Raw genomic sequence first — 25600 nt, 5'->3', positions numbered from 1 at the left:
TTCTGTATCTCCAGATTATACATCCATGGATTCAAGGAGCCACAGGGATTGAATCCATGCATGGATACAGAGGGTCCACAGTAAATGCCACAGAGACCGTAGGGCTTTCTAAGCCTAAAATATTTACTCTCTGGTCCTTTACAGCAAAACTTTGCAGACCACTGGCATAGGTGAAAAGACTGAGGTCTCAGAAGTGTTTGGTCCCAACTTGCACAGCTTTCTGAAGGCAGAATAATAATTCAAACTTAGATCTTCTAAGTCTTCCAGTGCTGTTGGTTTTCCCTATATTTTGCCCCCTTGAAATAATAATTTCTACTCATATAGTGCTTATTATTTTTCCAGCATTGTTATAATTACTTTCCTTATATTGTCTTTTAATCATCAAAATCGCTGATAAGATAGGCACTATAGTTATTCCCCATACTTGATTTGTTAACTAGTTTTATGAAAGTCCCACATCAGCAAGAGACAGAGCCAGGTTGGGGACCCAGGAAGCCTGGCTCTTAAACACTGAGTAGTGGGAAGGAGGCTCAAGAGGGAAGGGATATATGTATACTTATAGATGATTCACTTTGCTGTACAGCAGAAACCAATACAACATTGTAAAACAGTTATCCTCCAATCAAAAAAATAAAAAGAAAAAAACACTGCATAGTATCCTGTCCTTTTCCATGAGAAAAACACCAAGCCCAGGAAACGGAACACTTTTGAGTGGTTTAGTGCTTCTAATTCTAATGCCTCTCTTGAGTTTTATGATATAAAAATGATAGAGAGCTGGTCATTCTGCTATCTCAACCATGCAGTGAACTTGGACTAGGCAAGTGGCTCCCAGTCACCTTTAAAATAAAAGACTGTGACAGTGTAAGATCAGAAGTTCTTGGAGGAGGGCCACCTCGTTCTTGCTTTGGGGCACCCATCTTCACTCTATGATCTTTTGCTATATTACCCAGACAAGCAGGTTTGGGAAGGAATGGCAACATCACTGCAAGTAAGGATCACAAACAGGCTTCTTTGGGACCGAGGGAAATTCTAGCTGAGGTTTGACCAGGGTCAGGAGCAGAGGAAAAGACCACGAAAAAGAGCAACTGTGTGAGACCCTCTCACCGCACACACAGGACCTCAGGATGCTTGCTCACCCGTCCACTCTCAGTCCTGTGAACCAAGGGAAGAATCTAACCTCCTGAATCTGTTGCAGGGAAAAGCCAATTCTGACTCTTTGTCAGAACTGTTTTTTTTTTTTTGTTTGGCTTGCTTTCCGTAGCTTTTGCCAACAAAGGTCCGTCTAGTCAAAGCTATGGTTTTTCCAGTAGTCATGTAGGATGTGAGAGTTGGACTATAAAGAAAGCTGAGCACCAAAGAATTGATGCTTTTGAACTGTGGTATTGGAGAAGATCTTGAGAGTCCCTTGGACTGCAAGGAGATCCAACTGGTCCATCCTCAAGGAGATCAGTCCTGAATATTTATTGGAAGGACTGAAGCTGAAGCTCCAATACTTTGGCCACCTGATGTCAAGAACTGACTCATTGGCAAAGACCCTGATGCTGGGAAAGATTGAAGGCAGGAGGAGAAGGGGATGATAGTGGATGAGATGGTTGGATGGTATCACCAACTGGATAGACATGAGTTTGAGCAAGCTCCAGGAATTGGTGAAGGACAGGGAAGCCTGGCATGCTGCAGTCCATGGGGTCGCAAAGAGTTGGACATGACTGAGCAACTGAACTGAACTGAACTTCCAGAACCTTTGTCATTATAATCATAAATAATGGCCTGCCTCAGAGAGTCCTCTCCCACTACCCAACTGTTAAACTAAAATGTTTTTGTTCATAATCCTGTATGCCTGTGGATGGCAGGAAGAAGGAAATGAACACATCCTTTGCCTGAGTCTTGCCATTGTAGGAGATATTTGCAAGATGAATGGCCTTTTTACTGTGTTTCTTCACCTCCCCCCATCTCTGATCTGTAAAAGAAACTGGCCTCCAGACTCCAGTAAGAGGGTTAGTTTGAGACATTTATCTACCCTCTTCTATTCCTTGCCCCAACGCCTCATCTCCAATTCATTGGCCTGTCATGGGGTGAAGAGCTTGGACTTGGTAACAAATCTATACAGCTTAAAAAAAAAAATTAATTAATGGTTGTGCTGGGTCTTTGTTGCTTGGCAGGCTTTCTCTAGCTGTGGCAAATGGGGACTGCTCTTTGTTGAGATGCAAGGGCTTCTCACCGTGGCACCTTCTCTCGTGGAGGGGCACAGGCTCTAGGAGCATATGGGTTTCAGTAGTTGCAGGAGGTGGGCCCAGCAGTTGTGGCATGTGGGCTCTAGAGCTCGGGCTTAGTGGCCCTGTGGCATTCGGAATCTTCCTGGACCAGGGATTGAACCTGCATTGGTAGGCAGATTCTTATCCATTTACCACTAGGGGAGTCTTACACAGGTTTTTTTTTTTTTTTAATTTAAATATTTATTTCTTTATTTGCTTCTGCTGGGGCTTAGTTGTGGAATGCAGAATCTAGTTCCCTGGCTAGTGATCAAACTCTGGGCCCCCTGCGTTGGGAGTGTGGAGTCTTAGCCACAGGACCATCAGGAAGTCCCTTTACAGCTTTATTGTGGTGCATCTCGTAACAGATTTGCATTCACTAGCTCAAAGCAGCCTGCTAAAATCCTTGTACTTTCTTGCTTACTTAAGTATTTATTCCCTCGTGTTCGTTTCAAGCAGATGTACCAGTCCTTTATATTATAGAACAGTAGGGTTCAGAAGGAGCTTGGGGGCTTTTGTGTGATTGATGGAAGAATAGTCTGACATACAAGAATTTTTTGTGGGGATGGAGTTGGGAGGGATGAAGAGAGGCAACTGAGAGTGGCAGAAAAAGAAAAGGTAATTTTCTCCAAGGAGACTGCTCCTGCCACTCTGGGGGAGCTATGCCTGGAGCTTCAGATTGCCGTGTGGTGAGGCAGGAGCTGGTAAACTATACCCTGCGTGCTCAATGTGTCCGATTCTTTGCGACCCCAGGAACTGTAGCCTGCCAGGCTCCTCTGTCCATGGGGATTCTCCAGACGAGAATACTGGAATGGGGTGCCATGCTTTCCTCCTAGGGATCTTCTGGACCCAAGACTTGAGCCTGCGTCTTTATGTCTCCTGCATTGGTAGGCGGGTTCTTCTCCAGTAGTGCCAACCAGGAAGTAAACTGTGGCTGTGGGGCAAATCTAGGCTGCTATCTGTTTTTGTAAATAAAGTTTTATTGGAACCCAGATACGTCCATTTGTTTCCTGCTCTTGTAAATCAAGTTGGAGGTCCTCCATTCAAATAGATCTTCTTTTAAAAAAATAGAATTATTTATTTTTGGCTGTGCTGGGGCTTCGATGCTGCATGCACGCTTTCTCTAGTTGTGATGTGCAGGCTTCTCACTGTAGTGGCTTCTCCCATGTCAGAGCACAGGTTCCGTAGTTGTGGGGTGCTGGCCTAACGGCTACTTGGCATATGGATTCTTCCTGGACAAAGGATTGAACCCGTGTTCCCTGCGTTGGCAGCTGGACTCCCATCCACTGCACCACAGGGAAGTCCCAAGTACATCTTGTCTGTGGCTGCTTTTGTGCTACAGCAGCAGAGCTGAGTTGTTGTGGCAGGTGTGATCACAGTAGTTCATTCAGTGTGAGACATTTCTTATTTGATCCTTTACAGAAAAAATTACTGACTGATGGTTTTAAGGGAAGACTAATTACTTCACTATCATGAACCATTTCTTTTTTGGAGATTATAGGTTGCATATGTCAGATAGCAGGGGGAAGCTAACTTTAAATTATTGATGAAAATGTCTTTTAAGCCATTCTCTAAATGCTGCACAGAAATTTTTAAAATTTCTGTTTAAATTTTAAATTTTTAAAAATGTTTAATGTTTAAATTTATAAAACCCTGGACCCAATCCTAGCCATTGCAGAGCCATGGGAATGGGTATTTTTAAAAGGCATGAATCCAGAATGAGGAAGTTTGGGAAATACTAGCCTGGTACATACCAAGTCTTCCCAAGACGCCTGTTGAATTGTATCAAGAAATTGAGATCGCATTAATTGTGACAACAGTCTGTACGCTGAGCTGCCGTGTGTATTATAGACCACAATTTAGAAGCAAGTCAAGGGTTCATTATTTGAAAATCTCCTTGATTTCTGTTAAAAATAACTTTCTAGGACTTTCTTGGTGGTACAGTGGATAAGAATCCGCCTGCCAATGCAGGGGATACAGTTTTGATCCCTGGTCCTCTATCCCTGGTCTGGGAGGATCCCACAAGCCTTGGAGCAACTAAGTTCTTGTGCCACAACTACTGAGCCCATGTGCCTAGAGCCTGTGCTCTGTAACAAGAGAAGTCACTGCGATGAGAAGCCTGTGCACCACACACAGAGTAACACCCACTCGCTGCAACTAGAGAAAGCCCTCAAGCAGCAACAAAGACCCAGCACAACCAAAAAGTAAATAAACAAAAAACCTTACAAAAAAAAAAATAACTTTCCATGTAACAATAAAAACCCATTTACTGCTGAAAAGGAGAAAACAAAAATTTTACATGTTGCTCCTAGCCAGAGACATACTGCTAATCTGTTAATATTTTGAGGTACAAACCCTATTCTTTCTGGATTGAATTAGTATAATTCTATTGAATTCTTAAAATACCATGTAGTTATTTTGGGTTACAATTGTGGGAAGGGATTTCACTTGGGTTTCAGATTTGTTACCCTCTTGGAAGTGTTTAGATAAAGAGCCAAGAAATACATCACTGCTCCCATGGGAACAGAAGAACTGGTGACTATTATTATTTAAAGCCTTGAATTTGTGTGATTGGGCTTGGACAGAGCACATTTAGAGTATTTAGATGTAGTCTTTTTGTTCCTTTGTTGTGATTGTCATTGTCCTTTAATGACGTCTTTTCCTTTGTATTTCTTTACCAACTGGGCATCATCACACCACTGCTAATGTCATGAGAATGTAGCTGGACATAGCAGACCACACAATAGGTGGTCCCCAGGACTGCTATAAAGATGCTGGAGATTTCTCTGCATAAAAACCTATGTTACATCTGTCAGGTGCTTTTGACAACATCATAAGAGTTGATATTTCTGTTGTGTCTAGTGTATAACTGCCTTTTTCTTTCTCTGGTTGGCTTGCCAAGGGCTTTGATGATCAGGGCAGAGGAAAAAGATGCTACCTCCTTCTGAGTCCTTCCATTATGAAGGGTCAGTTTCACTGGACTCCAGATGCCTTCAGTTACTGATTCCCTTGGCAACGTCCTTGTCACCACTAGTTTTCCCTGAAGGCACACCCGGATTTGGGAGCCAGTGCAGAATCGGAGAAGGCAATGGCACCCCACTCCAGTACTCTTGCCTGGAAAATCCCATGGACAGAGGGGCCTGGTGGGCTGCAGTCCATGGGGTCGCTAAGAGTCAAACACGACTGAGCAACTTCACTTTCACTTTCCACTTTCATGCACTGGAGAAGGAAATGGCAACCCACTCCAGTATTCTTGCCTGGAGAATCCCAGGGATGGGGGAGCCTGGTGGGCTGTCGCACTCTACGGGGTCGCACAGAGTCGGACACGACTGAAGCGACTTAGCGGCGGCGGCGGTGGCAGAATTGGTATCCACTTCCTAATCAGTGCACACAGGATCCACAAACTTTCGTTTCCTTGAGGTTGAACTTAAGTGTCATGGTAAAGATGGTGTTGGGGGAACCTAGATGCTAGACCATAAAGAAAAGTATACCTTAGTCTCCTTCAGACCCAAAGTTGAGAGTCAGGCACTGTTATTTGCTTGCTTATTTTTGGCCATCCTGGGCCTCCGTTGCTGCTCATGGGCTTCCTCTAGTTGAGGTGAGGGGGGCTATCTTTGTTTGGGTGTGTGGGCTTCTCGTTGAGGTGGCTTCTTTTATTCCAGAGCACAGCCTCGAGGTGCATGGGCTCAGTAGTTGTGGCCCATAGGCCTTGACCGCTGGCTCAGCAGTTGTGATGCACAAGCTTAGCTGCCTTGCAACCTGTGGAATCTTCCAGGACCAGGGATCGAATATGTGTCCCCTGCATTGGCAAGTGGTATCTTAACCACTGGACCACCAAGGAAGTTGGAGAGTCAGACACTGTTAACAAAACAACCCAATCTGATCTTTCATGTAGAGTGCCTCCTGGTACGGTGGAAATAGTGTGAACCCAGGGATCGAATCCAGGTCTCCTGCATTGCAGGCAGATTCTTTACCAGGGAAGCCCCGAAATGAGAGAACCTGAATCTTTCCTGGGTCGTTATTCCATAATGATCATTTCTCCTTGAACTTGTTACTTAAATCGTCTGAGTCTCAGTTTTCTCATCCATTAAATAGAGATGACAGTATTGACCATGTTTATTTCACAGGATTATTGGGAAGATGAAGATGAACCTCTTTTGGATAAGACTCTTTGATAAATTTTAATGCAATAGATAAATGATGTTTCCATAAAATAACATCAAACAGTAATAAAAATTTCTGGAAAGATTTGCCGTTAGAAATGCAAATAGGCTTATATGTGAATGCTTTTAATCATTTGCATCTATACCCCTTATTACTGTTTATGGGCTTCCCAGGTGGTGCAGTGGTAAAGAAGCTGCCTGCCATTGCAGGAGACGTGGGTTCGATCTGTGGGTCAGGAAGATCCCCTGGAGAAGGAAATGACAACCCACTCCAGTATTCTTACCTGGGAACTCCTATGGACAGAGGAGCCCGGTGAGCAAAAATCCATGGGGGTTGCAAAAAGTCAGACACAACTGAGCATACACACACACACACACACATACACACACTGTGTATAGCATAACAAATTAGCCTTTTATTCATTAGAGCAAGGAAACTTGCTATATCCTTTTACTTATTTATTTAACATTTTTTGAGCAATTTAAAGTTTACAGGGAAAAATGAGTGGAAATCATGCAGCTCCCATCTATCTCCTCCCTCTACTTCTCCTCCCCTAATTTCCCCAATTCTTAACATCTTGCATTAGTATGGTACATTTGTTACAATTGATGAGTCCATATAGACACATTATTATTAACCAAAGTCTGTAGTTTGTAACTGTTGGTGTTGTACATTTTATGGGTTGTGACAAATGTATAATGACATAAATCCATCATTCGAGTGTCATGCAGAATAGTCTCACTACCCTAAAACCCCACGCGCCATCTATTTATCCCCCTCTTCCTCTCCACCCCTCTCCCCTCTCCCCAAACACAGTCAACTGCTGGTCTTTGTACTGTCTCCATAACTGTGCCTTTTCCAGAATGCCTTGTGGTTGGAATCATACAGTATGTAGTCTTTTCAGACTGGCCTCTCTCACTTAATTATACACACTTAAGCTTCCTCCATGTCTTTTTGTAGCTTGATACACTTATTTCTGTTTACCACTGACTAATATTTCATTGTGTGGATATACAACAGTTTGTTTAGCCATTCACCTATGAAAGGATGTGTTGTTTGCCTCCAAGTTTTGGCAATCGTGAATGAAGCTGCTGTGAACACCTGTGTGTAAGTGTTTGTGTGGACACGAGTTTTCAGTTCCTTTGGGTAAATACCAGGCAGTGTGACTGCTGGATCATATGCTAAGACTATGTTCAGTTTTGTAGAAAACTACCAAACTGTCTCCCAAGTGGCCACACCATTTTTCACCCTTATCAGTATTTGGCATTGTCAGTGTTTTGTTTGTTTGTTTGTTTGTTTGTTTTGGTTCTGGCCATTCTAATAGCGTATCTATTAGGGTATCTCATTTTGCTTTAATTTGCAATTTCCTAGGGGTCGCTAGGAGCCGGACACGACTGAGCAACTTCACTTTCACTTTTCACTTTCATGCATTGGAGGAAATGGCAACCCACTCCAGTGTTTTTGCCTGGAGAATCCCAGGGACAGGGGAGCCTGGTGGGCTGCTGTCTATGGGGTCGCACAGAGTCGGACATGACTGAAGCGACTTAGCAGCAGCTGCAGCAGCAGCAACGACATATGGTATTCAGCATCTTTTCATGATTATTTGCTGTCTGTATATTTTTGTTTGTGAGATGTCTATTCGGAGATTTTACCCACTGGATTGTTTTCCTGTTGCTGAGTTGTTAGAGTTCTTTTTATGTTTTGGATATCTGTCCTTTACCTAGTATGTATTTTGCAAAGATTTTTCTCCCAGTCTGTACATTCTCTCTTTTTTATTTATTTTTAATTGGAGGATAATTGCTTTACAATGTTATGTTGGTTTCTGCCATACAGCAACAAGAATCAGCCACAGGTATACATATGTCCCCTCCCTCTTGAACCTTCCTGCCACCTCCCACCCATTCCACCCCTCTGGGTTGTCACAGAGACCAGGCTGAGCTTTTTGTGTTAATAAATTCCCACTGGCTATCTGTTTTACATATGGTAATGGCTGTTTCCGTGCTCCTCTCTCAATTTGTCCCATCCTCTCCTTCCTCCACTGTGTCCACAAGTGTGTTCTGCATGTCTTCATCTCTACTGCTGCCCTGCAAATAGGTTCATCAGTAACATCTTTCTAGAGTCCATATATACGTGTTACTATACGATATTTGTTTTGGTGCATCCTAATACTTGTTTATCTTTCATCATTTAAACTCCAACATCCGCCTCTTCTGAAGTACTTCTGACCTCCAGGTTGATGGCTGTTAAAAAGCTTGGACAGTTTGAACTCTCCCGGCCTGTTTACCATCGACTCTCCGTTGCGCGGTCAGTTGCATCGTAGATGGGATCAAGTCATCAAGCCCAACAGCAGCTCAACCGCAGCCCTCACGTTCTTCCGCGGAATCATCACTCTATCATCTCCTCCGAGTCGGCCGGTGGCCCATCCAAGTTGGCCGGGTCCCGGGGAGCCGATTGGAGCGGCCGAAACATTTTTGCTGACTGCAGTCATGCTCTCCCGGCCCGTTTGCTGGAATAGACACAGACACCGATTGGGTCACGCTGAAGACATTCCTGTCTTGTGAAGCAAGTCTGTTTGTATTTTAGGTTTGCCAGGACTAATGAATTAAAACATTTGGACGCTCCGCAACTTGCTGTTTATCAATGCCTCTTGACAGGAGGAGGGTTTTTCTTTTGCGCTTGCTTTTTCTAGAAGCATGACAACATCCTGGCTGCGGGAGAGGCAAGGAAAGGAGAGAGGGGTCGTGGAGGGAAGCGGAACAGGGAGAGGCCCCGTGGGACGCTGGGGTCTGGGGGACAGCAGGTAGCAGCGAGCCGCCCTCCCAGCTGTCACTGCTGCTCAGATTGTCACGCTGCTATGTGGCAGGTGCAGCCTGGTCTGCCACTAGGTCTCTACTCCACAAAGGCAGCAACCGGCCAAGGCAGTGGCTGGCCCTGGATTACACGAGTCCAGACACTCGACTAAGTGAGGTAAGGCGACAGGTGTGAAAGGCCAACGAAACGCTCAGAGCACCAGCAACTTCACCAAAGCTCTGCTACCGCCCCGAGGAGGAATCAGCCCATTTCCCCCAGGCGGTGTGATGAAAAGGCAAGTGGGTGCAGGGGCTGACACCGTGTGGAACTCCAGATCCACCCAACTTTGCCGCCCGCCATCCTTTGGGAGGCAGACAGATGTTCTCCGTTGTGTGGAGGGGAGGGGCTCTAATTGGCTGTGTTGATCAATTTCATTCTCCCCCACCCCTTGGCTGGAAACCCTGCCAGGGATCTATCTACAAAACCCCTGGAGGCAAATTTCCACCCCTTGTGGTTTCTGTCTTGGTGCAAGAAAGCACTGGGAGACTTAGCCAAAGGAGGAGTGAAGCTTTTCACCCTCAGATGTTCCGATAATATGGTTTGGTGATGGTACAGGGTGTGATGATAAGACTTTTTCTTTTGGCTGCAACTTTAAGGGGATTTTTATTGTTTGTTTTGTTTAATTTGAGACAGTCTGTTCTATTCCCTAGGAACAGGTGGCTAACGAGATGGTTGATTCTAACCAGACGAGACTACACACAAATGTATGTCAGAGCTAAGATAAAGCAAATTTTGAGTCAAGTAACAGTGATTTTATATTACCCTTTTCTTGAGTCGAATGTTTCATGTTAATCCTTTTTTCTAACTTAGAATGACATGACTTGGAGTGCTTTATGGTTCATTGCTACTTGTAGTGTTAAATGAATGGGCCAACTATGATTCTAACTGGGTGATAAACAGTCGCTGGTTTTTCTCCAAAGCTATGCTAGGTGTTTAATATAAGCCTGTTCTCTTTTCATGTACTGGGTAAGATGATTCCATATGTATGTATGTCTAAATATACGTATGTATATATATATGCATTTGCTTTGACTCTATAAATAATTGTAAAAACAAAATTCAGTTTTCTAGAACACTATTTTTAGATAGAGAAAAGTTATGGGAAAGAATCAGAAACCTTGCTGTGAGAAAATGCCCTGCTACAGCAGTTCCCAGAATCTCACTAAGGATGGGTAAATAGATGATTTATATATTGCCATTTTTAGAAACATTTTCCTTAAAATATCATTCAGAGTTTTTGGTTTACTGTCTCCATGAGAAGGAAAATAGAAGGCTTAGGGGGATGCTTGATTAAAAATAGAGACGTTAAATACATGAGTTTAAATGACAGAGATATCGTGTATTTATAATATCTTTTCCTAGTTCCATTGAATAAAAACAAATACCTTTGTTAAAATGTATTTGGGCTAAATTCTCTTATTTTAACAAAGAAATATTCATATATTTTCATCTACCCCAATCCATTTTATCTGTAGTATGTTTTTCCATTCATTTCTATCTTAGTTTATTAATTCAATGATAATTTAGTTTGTGGGGTGGAGTATGCGTAGGATGTTTTAGGATTTGTCTTTTGCTTATATTATATGTTGTCTTTTGCTTTTATCATATATACTTTAGAAATGTTTGATAGACTTATAGGTAATCAGATATTTAAAGCACATACTATTCATAATATAATGGGGGAATGTCTTTAAGTAGTCTTTGGTATTGAAATAATTAAGTAGTCATTGAAATAATTCCATGATATGATACTCGTTTGTTACCACTCCCAGATCAATAATTCAGATCCAGTTTAGGCTTCTGAGTGTGAAGAACTGTCTGATGCCTTATTAAGGTTCTTTATCCCCCTCAATTAAAAATAAAGCACTATGTAAGACCTCAAAGGGCCAGGGCTGGATGGGTCAGTATAGGAGATATTTTAAAAAGTGAGGTGGGTGGAGATTTTGCTCCATCCTGTAAATCTCACTCCAGATGTATTTCCAAAGCAAATTTTTTTTATAAGCCAGAAAAAGAATTTTAAATGGAGCAGGTGTAGGGAAAGGAAGCTAGGAGCTAGAAACAGCTTTAAAATAAGAAAACATTGCTTACTAATTTTCTTTTCTAATTTCCAAAGGGCTCTTGGGACGATGTTGGATAAAGTGACCATGGCTCTGTCTTGTCCTTGCAGCTGGAAGACCCAGAGGAAGGCCAAGGCTCAGGTGCCCACATGATCAGCACAGCCAGGGTACCTGCAGATAAGCCAGTACGCATTGCCTTCAGCCTCGATAATGCTGCAGGTATGCTCTGCTCTGAGGAAAAGAGCCCCCCTACCACCACCCTGCCTCCTGCCTTCTTACCATCATCTTTTTCATGAAGGGTATTTAAAAATGCATGCCTGGGGACTTCCCTGGCAGTCCGGTGGTTAGGACTCTGCACTTCCTCTGCAGGGGCTACAGGTTCGATCCTTGGTCAGGGAACTAAGATCTTGCATGCTGCATGACCTAAAAAAGAGCATGCCTGGTATGACCCAGTGATGGGGAGTATGGTTTTTTTTTTTTTAATCACGCATTGTTGAAATGTGGCTTCCAGAAATCCCTCTGGTGATATTTCCATCTCCAAACTTTGGGTGGTTGGAGCACATTTCTTTTTCACTTTCTCCATTTTCGCTTTCTTTTATTATAAAATTCATGGAGCTATAACAATTTCAAAGGAGAGCAAATTATGTCATTGTTCAAACTGCATGAGGAAACGTGTACTAAGAGCTGGCAGTTGGCTAGGTAAGATAAAAATATCACTGTCCTGGTTCCAGCAGCATTTCCTGAAGCCCAGTCCTAAATGCTGGTTTCTTGCTGGTGCTCCCACACTTCCGGCTAAATAGACTCCAATGGGAGTGATGAATGGGACAGGTGAGGCGAACCCTCTTGAAATAGTCCGGTCTGAGGTGAGGCTGCCATACTTAGAGCCCTGTGTCATGGCTTCCTTCAGTGACCTCTTAACATGCATATTCAGTTGCACCCCCTTTGACAGGGGACCCCAGGTGGTGTGAGGTCACAGCCTCGAGGAAGGGAAGGCTTGGGTTTCTTCCACTGGCATCAGCTTTTGCCTGCAGTCTAATGTCATCCGTTAAAGTCACATAATCATACACTTTAAACCACATCATCATTGAAACCTTAGATCTTCTGAGAATTGATTCTTTCCTTCCCTCTTTCTTCCTTCCTTCCTTCTTTCTTACGGTGCTCCTGGAGGAAGGAACAGTTTAAAAAGTAATGATTGAAAGGGGACGAAGTAATACCGGGTAAGGATCTGGGCTCTGTGATGTCTGACATTACACAGCCCATTCAGACTTGACCACATGTGCGCAGTCGCTCAGTCTTTGCAACGCCGACTGCAGCCCACCAGGCTCCCTTGTCCATGGAGTTTTCTAGGCAAGGATACTGGAGTGGGTTGCCATTTCCTCCTCCATCAGACTTTATTAGACTGCATGGTTATGATGGTGACAATTACCCTGGGGTTCCTAGACTGTGCAGCCCCCAGTGGTGGATTCGTTCTAGAGGTGAAAGAGGTGAAGCCTTGATTCTTTATCACCTACTTTTCTCACACTTTTTCCATGGCTGCTGTTATGCTATATTCCCACTCAATGTTGCCCTGAAAGACAATGGTGAAGGGAAATCCTCCCAACTGGCGAATCAACACATCCCAACTTAGAAATGACAATGACTATCAGTTGCATTTGTCTTTTCACTAGACTTTCATTTATACTATTTCTGATCTTTGGAATAACCATGCTATGTACCTATTAGTATTCTTAATTTGCAGAGACAAAGACTGAAGTCCAGAGACCACGCTGTTAGTAAATAACAGAGTTATGATTTAAACTCTCATCCCTGGACTGGACTGTTTAAACCCTCTCCATTATTCCAAGCTGTGTCTCTAAGAAGAAAAAGAAAACTACATGTGTAGGGAGAAAGAGTCTGTAAGAACTCTCTATACTTTCTACTCAATTTATCTATAAACCTAAAACTGCTCTGAAGAATGAAGTCTCTTGTTAAAACAAAAAGAAAAACCAAACAACAAAAAAAGAAAAGCTCCTTCTGTTTTTATGCACTTTATAAATGCAAGATTTTGAGGAGTAACAAGTGCTTGATTGGCTGGCTCTCAAGACAGACACATGTAAACCCAAACTCCAGGGAGAAAGCAAATGTACAATTTTCTTCCTTGTGCTTGTGTTCCACATGAGCAAGACAAGTCCTGTTATAATCAACAGAGTTCCAGAGAAAATGTAGTATATAAAGCTTGTTTGTTCTAAATAGTATGATTATGTCATAATTTGGGATGACACAAATAAATGTGCCCTCATTTTCATTTTAACAAAATTAATGCACAGAAAAGAGCCATGGAGAGAGGAGGCTCTTGCTCTCTGGGTTGCATGAATAGATTCTTCCTTGAAATACAAGATGTACAACTTGTAATTAATTTACCATCATCTTTTGAGCACTGAGAATTCCTGCGTATTTTTCATCAGTCAATTTTGATTGGTTTGTTCCAGTCTCTTTCAAATGTCCCAAGAATGTCCACTTCTGAAATTCATGGGTTTTTTTGATATGGTAGCTTCCAATAAGGGTTGTCATTTATTTCAAGTAATTCCTGCCTTTTACCCCTACAAAAGGACACTTATGAAGTTTTATGAACAACCTTCTAAAATTAAATTTTAAAAAGGATCAGTGCATTCCCATAGATCTAGATAAAGCACCTAACTAGAGAACCCAAGACAGGAGTTAGAGTTCCCTGTTTCTCAATCTTTCTTAAAATAATCATCGGAGAGCACTCATCAAAAATGTATGTCCCATGGCCCTACTCCTACTGCAGTGAGTTCTGACCAAAGTCCAACAATCTGTATTTCCTAATGCACCTGAAGTTGCAAGTGTACAGAAAGATGCTTTGCAGACACTTGGGGACACTCCCTCTGAATTCTTGAGTAAGGAGTGTGTCACACCACGCAGCACTTGCCATCACACGCACTGTGCATGCCTTTTGCATTCCAGTGCATGTGGTCTATAGACCACTCATGTAGGGGGGAAACAAAGGAAAACATCTCATTTATAATAAGTGAGAAAACCAAGTAAACTTTTAAAAAGTAATTCCATGTTATTGAATTTATTATAGGGAGTAAGGAGAGTCCACGAGAAAAGGAGACATCTTTGTCTGTGAATGTTGACTTGTTCATTTCTCATAAGCCTAATGCTGTGCTTATTCCTCTAGTCATCTTTTATTTTTCTTCATATTTTTCTGAGACAATTTAGTGTAAAAGTTAAGGGCCTAGGACTTTGGAACTAGTGAGGGGTGGTTTCCAGATTCATTTCCATCACTGTTTGTATGATCTTGCATAAATCACTCAACTTTTCTGAACTTCAGTTTCCCATATGTGTTTAGTAATAACTCATAGAGTTGTTGGAAGAATTAATAACACTATATAGATAAAGGGGGCTTCCCAGGTGGCTCAGTGGTAAAGAATCCACCTGCAATGCAGGAGATGTGGGTTCGATCCTGGGTGGGGAAGACCCCCTGGTGAAGGAAATGACAACCTACTCCTGTATTCTAGCCTGGGAGTCCCCCTGGACAGAGGAGCCTGGTGGGCTACAGTCCATGGGGTTGCAAAGAGTCAGATATGATTTAGTGACTAAAACAATAATAGCAATGTCGATAAAGCATTTAGCATCATGTTTGATACAAATTAAGGACTAAACTAGCCCCTGTGTTAATGATGACTGATTCTGGAGAATTAAGCAAAGTATAAACCACGAAGCAGCTGTATGTTTCACCTACATCTCACGCTTCTACCTCATGTCAAGGTAGGGTTTACAGGATAAATGAGCTGCAACTATTTAGCGACTCCTTATTCACTTGGTTGGAGAAGGCAATGGCAAGCCACTCCAGTACTCTTGCCTAGAAAATCCCATGGATGGAGGAGCCTGGTGGGCTACAGTCCATGGGGTCGCCACGAGTCGGTCATGACTGAACGACTTCACTTTCACTTTTTACTTTCACGCAAGATTGTGGGTGTCTCTGCTTCTGCTCTTATTAATTAGCTGAGCTTTACTTAGTTTCTGTATTTCTAGTGCTCTGTCAAAGTCGGGTGGGCTGTGCAACAGAGAAGTACAATGAGATCTCCTATGGGTTTTAAAAGGCAGAGAGATTTGGGGAAAAATCTGTCACCCAGAGCAGATGGGTACAGCTTCTTGGAAGATGTGATAGTCATCCTGGGCTTGAAGGCAGGTAAGGTATAGAAAGAGAGTGTAGGAAAGATACCATTTCTGGAAATCAGGTGTAAAAAAAGGAAGCTACACATCTTCTGGGGTTTCCCTGGTGGCTCAGCAGTAAAGAATGCGCCTGCAATGCAGACGATGCGGATTTGATCCCTGAGCTGGGAAGATCCCCTGGAGAAGGAAATGGCAACCCACTCCAGTATTCTTCCCTAGGAAATCCCAGGGGCAGAGGAGTCTAGTAGGCTATAGTCCAGGGGGTCGAAAAGAGTCGGACATGACTTAGTGACTAAACAACAACAACAACAACAACACATCTTTTAACAATTCTTTTCTCCTTCAGACAGAAATCATTAGCAAAACCTAAGTCAGGAAGAGCACAATTTGTTCAGGAAATGCTTAAACTCTCTACAACTGGAGCAGAGGCCTGAACTGTTGAAGAGTAACCGGACATTTACTAAGCCCCTCTCTGAGCTGGGCACTTTGCTCAAAGTTTGTTTGCAATTCAGTTCAGTTGCTCGCTTTGTTTTAGATAGCAGTAAACTTGCCTGGAAAATCCCATGGACGGAGGAGCCTGGAAGGCTGCAGTCCATGCGGTTGCTAGAGTTGGACACGACTGAGCAACTTCACTTTCACTTTTCACTTTTATGCATTGGAGAAGGAAATGGCAACCCACTCCAGTGTTCTTGCCTGGAGAGTCCCAGGGATGAGGGAGCCTGGGGGGCTGCCATCTATGGGGTCACACAGAGTTGGACACGACTGAAGCAACTTAGCAGTAGCAAACTAGCATTACCACGGAGAAGGCAATGGCACCCCACTCCGGTACTCTTGCCTGGAAAATCCCATGGACAGAGGAGCCTGGTAGGCTGAAGTCCATGGGGTTGCTCACTTTCACTTTTCACTTTCATGCATTGGAGAAGGAAATGGCAACCCACTCCAGTGTTCTTGCCTGGAGAATCCCAGGGACGGGGAAGCCTGGTGGGCTGCCGTCTGTGGGGTCGCACAGAGTCGGACACGACTGAAGCGACGCAGCAGCAGCAGCAGCATTACCAAGTCAATCAAGAGAGTGCAATGAAAGAGTTTGTTTTGATCAGAAGCAGCAGAGTGTCAAGAATTCTTGAGCAAGGGAGTAATATGATGAAAATGGTAAGTGTTCAATTGATATAGCCTGGAATGTGAGGATATGAGAGAATGGAAGAGGCTTCTTATCATGGCACACAGATAAAGTGGTAAAAGCCTGGATTAGAGAATGGGATGGGATGACTGAATTCAGACTACATTTTGAAGGAAGAGTTGGAAAGACTTGGTGACAGACTGGCCTGGGAGATGGGGAATTGATCATTGATAGCAAAATGAGCCACAAGTCTCCAAAAAGACTATGGACTCCAAGGGGTTAAATAAAGGTAGTCCGTTTTTAGGGGGGAAAAAAGTACCTTTTAAAATACAATCACCATTTCTAGCCTAAGACTAGAATGCTTTATTAAGTAACATTTAGCTAACCGTAACTGCCAGAGGCAGCAATGCTTGTCTTTCTTTTTTTTTTTAAGAATAAATTTTATTGGAATGTCCCTGACAGTACAGTGATTAAGACTTTGTCTTCCGGTGCAGGAGGTGTGGGTTTGATCCCTGGTCAGGGAGCTAAGATCTAACATGGGTCTGGGCCAAAAAACCTAAGTCATAAAACAGAAGCAATACTGCAACAAATTCAATAAAGACTTTAAAAATGGTCCACAAAAAAAAAAAAAGAGTCTTTAAAAAATTTAATTTTAAATTTATTTGGCTGTACCCTGTGGCTTTGTAGGATCTGGGAATCTCAGTTCCCAGACCAGGGATCAAACCTTGGCCTTGTACAGTGAAAGCTTGGAGTCCTAACCACTGGACTGCAAGGAAATTCCCAGCAATGCTTGTCTTTAATAAACCAATGATATAACTTGTATTGCCTCCAAACTTCAAATTCCAAGAGTTGACTTTCTAAATAGGGACTTTCATGGAGTCAGTTTTCCTCAACAGAAAATGTGCAGAAGAGAAATATGGATCACATCTCTTGGGTTATTAGGGAGAATAACCTGGCCCTTCTCCAATTAGAATTTAGAGTCTGATGGACATGCGGATTTGATGTTAATTACTTGAGAATTTTCCTTATCTTCAGTGGAGCCAAAATCTGGCACACTTTTGAAGAAAATCTAGGCCTTGGTGTTAAAAAAATTTTCTTATTATTGTAGTCAGAGATACTTATTATTTAGAGTCAGAAATATAAGCCCAAGCTCATAGCTTTCAACATTTTTTTTTTTTTTAAATCCAGGTCTGATTTCATTAGAAGACATTTAGTTAAAAAAATCAAGACTCACTCTGTTTATGTAAACTGTTTTGTCCCCACAAACCAGGTGTTTTGTGTAGCAGTGGGAATTATGTGGAGTAGCTGAAACAGCTATCCTTGAATCTAATTTAACTGGATATTATATGAATGTCTCTTTGGAAGCAAGATTTACACTTGCAAAACTAGCTCTCAGCAAAACTGTGATACAGGTGAAGTGTCTCTTGTCATTGTTTCCTTCCTTTGACTTCTTCTACCTTTGGTATCTTTTGGTGTTATTTCTCTTTTCCTTCTCAGGGTCCCAAAGTTTCCATACTCCCTTCTCTTCACATTTCAATCCTTGTTTTCAGGAAAGAGTCTGGAAAACCTGATTCATGCTAAGCAATAAGTAAATGTCAAGACTGACCCTTTTCTCTCTCTCGGTGTGTTTGTGCGTATCCATGGGGGAATCAGTAGGAAGCCTAGGGATCAAGTTCCTGCGGGAATTCTACCAGCCAACTTGGTAAGGGTGGCATTTGAGGACATGGGCTGGGTGAGTCTCTTTGCATTTTCCTGAGTCACATTCTGTCCCAATTCTGACCCTACTTTGAGTTCATCTCTCATGAGCTGACAACAATCAGCTGAAAACCACTCAAGCTCTTAGAAGTGGGGGTGTGATCTCCTATATTTGTATTCTTTTCAGCAGCAGTCCCCAAGCTTTTTGGCACCAGGGACCAGTTTCGTGGAAGACGATATTTCCACAGAAGGAGGGGTAGGTTTTAGGATGAATCAAGCACATCACACTTATTGTGCACTTTATTTCTATTATTATTATATTAGTTCCATCTCAGATCATGAGGCTTTGGATCCCAGGTGTTGGGGATCCCTGATATGTAGAGCACAGAATAGAGAACCCTAGTTAGAACTTAATAAATACTATAAAATCTATAATACAATATCGATAACCCCTCTGAGTTCGTGCTTCTGATACCAGGTGAAGATTTTTTGAGATACAGCTGGATTTATTGGTTGGAATCTGTTGCTTAAGGCTGTAAAGAAAAGATCAGAGTGGAAATGAATGCTTATGGAGTTCCTGGGTGCTTTTGCTTGTACTATCTCATCAATTTAGTCCAAGTGACAACTCTGCTGAAAAGATGTTATTATACCCATTTTACAGAAGTGGAAATGTTGGCTAAGGAAGGTTAAATAACTTGTGGAGGCACTAGTGGTAAAGAACTCACCTGCTAATGCAGACAGCAGACAGAAGAGGCACGTGTTTGATCCCTGGGTTGGGAAGATCCCATGGAGGAGAACATGGCAACCCACTCCAGTATTCTTGCCTGGAGAATCCCATGAACAGGGGAGCCTGGTGGGCTACAGTTCATGGGGTTGCAAAGAGTTGGACACGACTGAAGCGACTTAGCACGCAGGCACTCTAATCAAGCCTCTGATAAATAATGGGAAAAGATTCAAAGCCAGGCCCTTGGGGTTAATTTTACTTTATTACCCATTTAGAGGTAGGGTCCAGGTAGCACAGTGGTAAAGAATTTGCCTGCCAATGCAGGAGACACAAGAGACGAGGGTTTGATCCCTGGGTCGGGAAGATCCCCTGGAGGAGGAAATGGCAAGCCGCTCCTGTATACTTGCCTAGGAAATTCCATGGACAGAGGAGCCTGGCAGGCTATAGTCCACGGGGTCACAAAGAATCAGACATGCCTGAGTGCAAGCAAGGCAAGAAGGAATCCAAGTAATAAACAAATGAGTGTTCCTGTCAGCAAATGGCTTCCCTGGTGGTCCTGGGAGACGACGAGGGAAAGTTCGTTCGGATACGTTTTCACAGAGTAGGAAAGAAGAAAGGGAGAGGTAAATTCTATTTAGTGGTGTGCTGAGAAATAAATGTATTTCCAAAGGGTTCTTGGAACACAGGTTTCTGAGTGAGTGACTATGTTTCTAAGCTGAAAGTGAAAGTCAAATCGCTCAGTCGTGTCTGACTCTTTGTGACACCATGGACTGTAGCCTGCCAGCTCCTCTGTCCATGGGATTTTTCAGGCAAGAGTACTGGAGTGGGTTGCCATTTCCTTCTCCAAGGGATTTTCCCAACCCAGGGATCGAACCTGGGTCTCCAGCATTGCAGACAGAAGCTTTACTGTCTGAGCCACCAGGGAAGCCCGTTTCTAAGCTAAATAAGTCCAAAAATTCTTACAAAAGAATAAATCAATAAGATTCACAAAATGATAGCTACAATGATAGTGACTAGAAGAGTGTTTCATAGAAATATAAAATCTATGTTTAAACTTAAAAAGGTCTCTCCATGCAGAGAAATATCACTCAGTCTATTTGATATATGATCTGTTTGCCTGATAGTTTTAGGTACTGGTTACAGTAATATGGTGATTTTTACTAATTGACAACCTACTAGGTATCATACCAAAGCTGTACCTTTATCCATATCTGTATCTCTAGTCCTAATTATATGGGCCCTGAAAATTCAATGTGTATTAAAGCAGTCTCATCTCGAATGTTTAACAAGCAGAAAACAAAGTTTAAAAAAAGGATGAAGTGTTTCAAAACGATATGATGCTCTAACAAGAACCAAGCTATCTATAAATCTTAAAATAGCTTTTTGATGTATTAGTAATGTGAGTTGGCCGCCCTATGTCATTTATTTATTTCTAAAAATAATGTGAATCTTTAGATTTCAAACGAAAGTACTCAAAAGACTTTTCATGTGTAACTTAAAATTTTTTTTAAACATTATTTTATATAATGTTTGCTTTGATAGGGAAGTAAAGACAAACCCTTTTAAAATTCAGATTTGAATGAAGAGATTAAACCTTAAAGACCTGAAGTTATGGCCACACCAGGGAAATCTTTAACTTGGCATCAGATCAGATCAGTCGCTCAGTCGTGTCGGACTCTTTGCGACCCCATGAATCGCAGCATGCCAGGCCTCCCTGTCCATCACCAACTCCCGGAGTTCACTCAGACTCACGTCCATCAAGTCAGTGATGCCATCCAGCCATCTCATCCTCTGTCGTCCCCTTCTCCTCTTGCCCCCAATCCCTCCCAGCATCAGAATCTTTTCCAATGAGTCAACTCTTCGCATGAGGTGGCCAAAGTACTGGAGTTTCAGCTTCAGCATCATCCCCTCCAAAGAAATCCCAGGGCTGATCTCCTTCAGAATGGACTGGTTGGATCTCCTTGCAGTCCAAGGGACTCTCAGGAGTCTTCTCCAACACCACAGTTCAAAAGCATCAATTCTTCAGTGCTCAACTTTCTTCACAGTCCAACTCTCACATCCATACATGACCACAGGAAAAACCATAGCCTTGACTAGACGAACCTTTGTTGGCAAAGTAATGTTTCTGCTTTTGAATATGCTATGTAGGTTGGTCATAACTTTCCTTCCAAGGAGTAAGCATCTTTCAATTTCATGGCTGCAGTCACCATCTGTAGTGATTTTGGAGCCCAGAAAAATGAAGTCTGACACTGTTTCCACTGTTTCCCCATCTATTTCCCATGAAGTGATGGGACCGGATGCCATGATCTTTGTTTTCTGAATGTTGAGCTTTAAGCCAACTTTTCCACTCTCCACTTTCACTTTCATCAAGAGGCTTTTTAGTTCCTCTTCACTTTCTGCCATAAGGGTGGTGTCATCTGCATATCTGAGGTTATTGATATTTCTCCCGGCAATCTTGATTCCAGGTGAGTTAAATTACATAGAGTACTGAATTACTCTAATTCAGTAATTAGAGTCGGTGATCTTGATCTTACCTGTTCTCTTTGGATTATTCAGATGATGAAGATAATACCCTTAATCCACACCATTATACATATACTCACGCATGCCTGCATGCGCACACACACACACACACACATACCCCTTCTCTCGCCGTTACAACTTTGGCTGAGTTTATGGTGAAAAGATGGAAAGTAAACGCGATTATCTTAAGCATTCATTATTACTACTGATTATTTCCTAGGTGCTAGGCTTTAGGCTAAATGATTGACATATGAATTCCTTTACTAATAATAAATCTGAGACAGAGAATGTCACACCCATTTTGCAGAGGAGAAAACTGAGTCTCCAAGAGACGTTGATCTTCCACTCTCACCACTTAAAGAGTGGCCAACTTGAGATTCAAATGCAGGTCTGTCTATCCTACCGAGTGGCACTGGCCCATGTAATTAGTGGTTAGGAGTCTACACAAGCAAACAGTAAACAGGAAAGGTTTTGGACGAGCCTCTGCACTGTGGGCACCGCCCAAACTCTTGCCTCTCTAGTGTCAGCTTGCCCCTGATGTATCTTGAAAGACAGTCTCCTGGGCACCAGCACCAGGGGTTGTCCTGTAGGTAGGACAACAATTTGTGGAGGCATGGTGCAAAAATTCTGGGGCTCTTGGTTCAAAAATTACTAAGAATTTCAAGACAGCGTACTCAGATCATTAAGCCAAGTGTGGACCGCCTGTGAAGGGCGATTGCAATTGTGTGGGTGCATTCCCAGGAAGCCGGCTCTGGCTGCCGGACGTGTAGACGCATTGAATGGATTCTATGCCAGCTGTCTCTCAGCTTCTTGGTTGGGGAGTGGAGTGAGGCTTGGGAATTTTCTCTGATCGTGACTTCTTCCTCTCCTGAGGTCATCTTCTCTGGGTGGAGAGCTACACTTGTTTTACCAAGGATTTAGAGTTTGGAAGGCTAGATAGACTTAGTTGTATGTAGGATTGGGGGCACAGGGGTTGAGGGGTAGGGGGAGATGGTTGACTCCAGAGTCCAGTCAAGATGTTGTCTAGAGCAGTTGTTCTCAAACACTGGTTCATAGACATGCTTTGGTTTTGATGAAGTTTTCCTCTCTGATGTTAAGAGAAGTAAGAACATGGTAGTGTGTGTGTGTGATTATGTGTGTCTATAAAGCTAAATTTATCCAATGTTATTGTTGTCGTGGGGCTTCCATGGTGGCTCAGATGGCAAAGAATCTGCTTACAGTGAGGAGGCCTGGGTTCCATCCCTGCATTGGGAAGGTCCCCAGAGGAGCCTGGTGGGCTACAGTCCATGGGGTCGCAGAGTCAGATACAACTGAATGACAGACACACACACATACCACACACAAGGGCATGACTCCCAGTGTTTGGGGGAATGTGTTCCTGGCTCATGAAGTACAAAAGTTTGGGAAACTGTGGAGCAGAAGGTGAAGCAGCGCAGGGCAGCATGAGAAGAGCCCTGGGTGGGGTGACACCGCTTATGAGACTCCTTGCCCTTCTTGGGGCCCTTTGTCTTCAGCTCTGCTCTGAGAATCTGGGACCAGATGATTGCCCAGTGCCTTCCAGCTGCAGCATTCTCTGAGAGCTCTGGCCGCATAGCTCTAATTACTAAATATCATCGAGGATTTGGGTTACAGACCCAATGGGTCTTGCTTATCCCATTCATGGAGAATCACAGAGCAGACAATTTAAGGAAATCTGAAACAGAATAACCACCAAAGCAATCCAACAGCTGCTAAATAGATGCTTAGACAAGCCCATCATAAAATGTACTATGGTATGTCATAATGGTTGGGATACCAATCAGAAAGTTCTATCTTAAGTACCATTGACTTAGTCACATTGTGCTGGCAAAACAGGCAGTGAACATCTGTTTATTAAAAAAAAGTCTCTTTCATTCTTTCCTTTATCTTTCATCCTTTTATAAATTCCTGGGGCTACATTTTGCTTGATCCATCAAGCCCACAGTGCCATTTTGAAAAGGAAGCCTATGAATTATTTTCTTAGTGCATTAAAAATGTGATAAAGTGGTGTGCCAGTTGAGCACAGAACCTCAGTCCCTGCCTTGAATATAACAGGTATTCAATAAATATTTGGTAAACAAATACATTTTAAAAGATGTACTTGCATTCTGATTTTTATCACATTATACACATATCTAGCAGCTACTCTCCTTTTTTTTTTTTAAACAAAAGCCAAATTTGCCAAGGTGGTGTCTTACATAGCTACTGTACACTCTACTTTGTGCTTCTGGAATTGTCAAAACAAACCTAACTGAACTTACGAACTCCGATCTGATATCACTGTCAAAATGTTTTACAATGATTTGGCCAAATGTTTGTGGAACAGCTGTGCTTCTAGTCTGCCTGAGTCATTTTTCTTCTTTCATTTTGGCCCGATCCAGTGATTCATTATTCTGCTTTTAGAATATTTGCCTATTTTTAAAACCAGTCAGAGAAGGCAGCCACTGTTTAAAAGTAAACACACCACACATCAACTTGGAGCAGCTTTGTAAGCAGCTTTGCAAGCCCTGAAATTCCTGGCTGGCAGGGATGCCAGCTAAACCAGATGGCATCAGGCAGTGAAATACAGGACTGGCTTTCAAACACAGCCAATTCCTTACATCTGTCTTTGGTTTTCTTGTTTCCGCTGCCATTTCCTGCTTGGATTAATCCAACCTGATCCATTCCTTAACAAAAATCTTGCCTTTATTTTCTAAAATATTTTTTATGTGTTTATTTCTATGTCAATCAATCAGACTTTTTTTTTTTCAACTCTAGGAATTCAGTCTTAAGCCTTTACTTATCTGCAAAATTGTCAACTTGGTTCCATGTATGTGCTTCTATTATATATGGTGTGAGTATCAATAATGACAGATTTTTATAATGGGCTTTATTAATTCTGAGTCACACCAGATATTTGCCGTTTACTATAGTAATAAAGATGAATAATTCCCTTCTCCCCTTTTTATAGTTAAGCAGGAAGGAGCGTGATTTCACAGGGAACAAGGGGGATTAAGTCCCAGGAAGCCTTGAGTTCCATTCCTGGCTTGTCTTCTAGAATTCTAGAATGCACTGTCTACTCTGGTACTTCATAAGAGTGGTTTCTCCTCCTAACAAGTGCCTGCTCATCTATGACTATTAGGGTTGGGGTGCCAAAGTAGAATAGGTTCCCATTTACCCATGCCAAACAGTGTTGCTGGCCTTGAGCTCAATGAGCTGAAATAATCATTATTTGGGTTATTGTTGATGTTTTATCTCTGTGCGGGGCTTCCCTGGTGGCTCAGACAGTAAAGAATCTGCCTGCAGTCAGGAGGCCTGGGTTTGCACCCTGGGTTGGGAAGATCCCCTGGAGAAGGGAATGGTTACCCACTTCAGTATTCTTGCCTGGAGAATTCCATGGACAGAAGAGTCTGGTAGGCTACAGTTCATGTGATCACAGTAGGACATGACTGAGCGACTAACACTTTCCTCTTTGAGTTATTGATGTTTTACTGAAGTCAATTTAAATGCACCTTAAACCAAAATCTGTTTTACAAATGATAGGTTTTATAATAAAGGCTACCTCCAAAGAGTCAATAGAAACAAGGACTATTTCTTTTTTTAAAAACCCTGTTTATTGTCCAATTCTTTGCGAATGATGAGATGGATTGAAAAAGTCACAAAATATTGAGCAGAAGTTGTCACTTCTGAATAGGAAGAGTCCATTTGAAGGATCAGGGGATTGACGTCCTCATTTCAAGGTGAGATGGCCCTCCAGCCTGCAGCGAGGGTCTTGGGAAGAAGGTCCCCCCATTTCTACTTGCTCTCTGAAGCTGCATAGTGTCAGTGGACATGGGGGCATTGCCTGGTAGGTACAGGCGCAGATGAATTCACAGTTGTTACCGCATTGTTATTGTCTGAAGCCACTCTTAAGTGGGGGTATGTTACACTTCGTTGTTGTTTATACTACTCTTGGATAAAATGTACCAGATGCTCTTGAGGCATTTGGCAGGGATGAATCCTATCTTTGTTTGAATCATCTTTCTGGTGATTGTCTTTGGTGCCT

The 25600-nt window shown here is 42.6% G+C and overlaps 1 protein-coding gene across 3 annotated transcripts in view; it reads left to right on the top strand.

Annotated features, from left to right (window-relative positions):
* The first annotated feature begins 9123 nt into the window (after positions 1–9123).
* Positions 9124–25600, top strand: part of MAP3K7CL (MAP3K7 C-terminal like) — a 48073-nt gene continuing 31596 nt past the window's right edge. Inside the window, exons 1-3 of one of the 3 annotated variants that reach the window (XM_070368719.1) lie at positions 9124–9380; positions 9914–9967; positions 11431–11539. In XM_070368719.1, coding sequence (XP_070224820.1) covers positions 9932–9967; positions 11431–11539 — 145 coding nt within the window. In that variant the 5' untranslated portion in view covers positions 9124–9380; positions 9914–9931. Of the gene's footprint in view, positions 9381–9779; positions 9820–9913; positions 9968–11430; positions 11540–25600 lie in introns of those variants that run through there. The other 2 variants (XM_070368617.1, XM_070368695.1) reach the window with 2 other exon arrangements.

The sequence above is a fragment of the Bos mutus genome, chromosome 1 (assembly GCF_027580195.1).
Source record: "Bos mutus isolate GX-2022 chromosome 1, NWIPB_WYAK_1.1, whole genome shotgun sequence".
NCBI classification, from domain to species: Eukaryota; Metazoa; Chordata; class Mammalia; order Artiodactyla; family Bovidae; genus Bos; species Bos mutus.
This window is presented reverse-complemented; position numbering and strand designations above follow the sequence as displayed.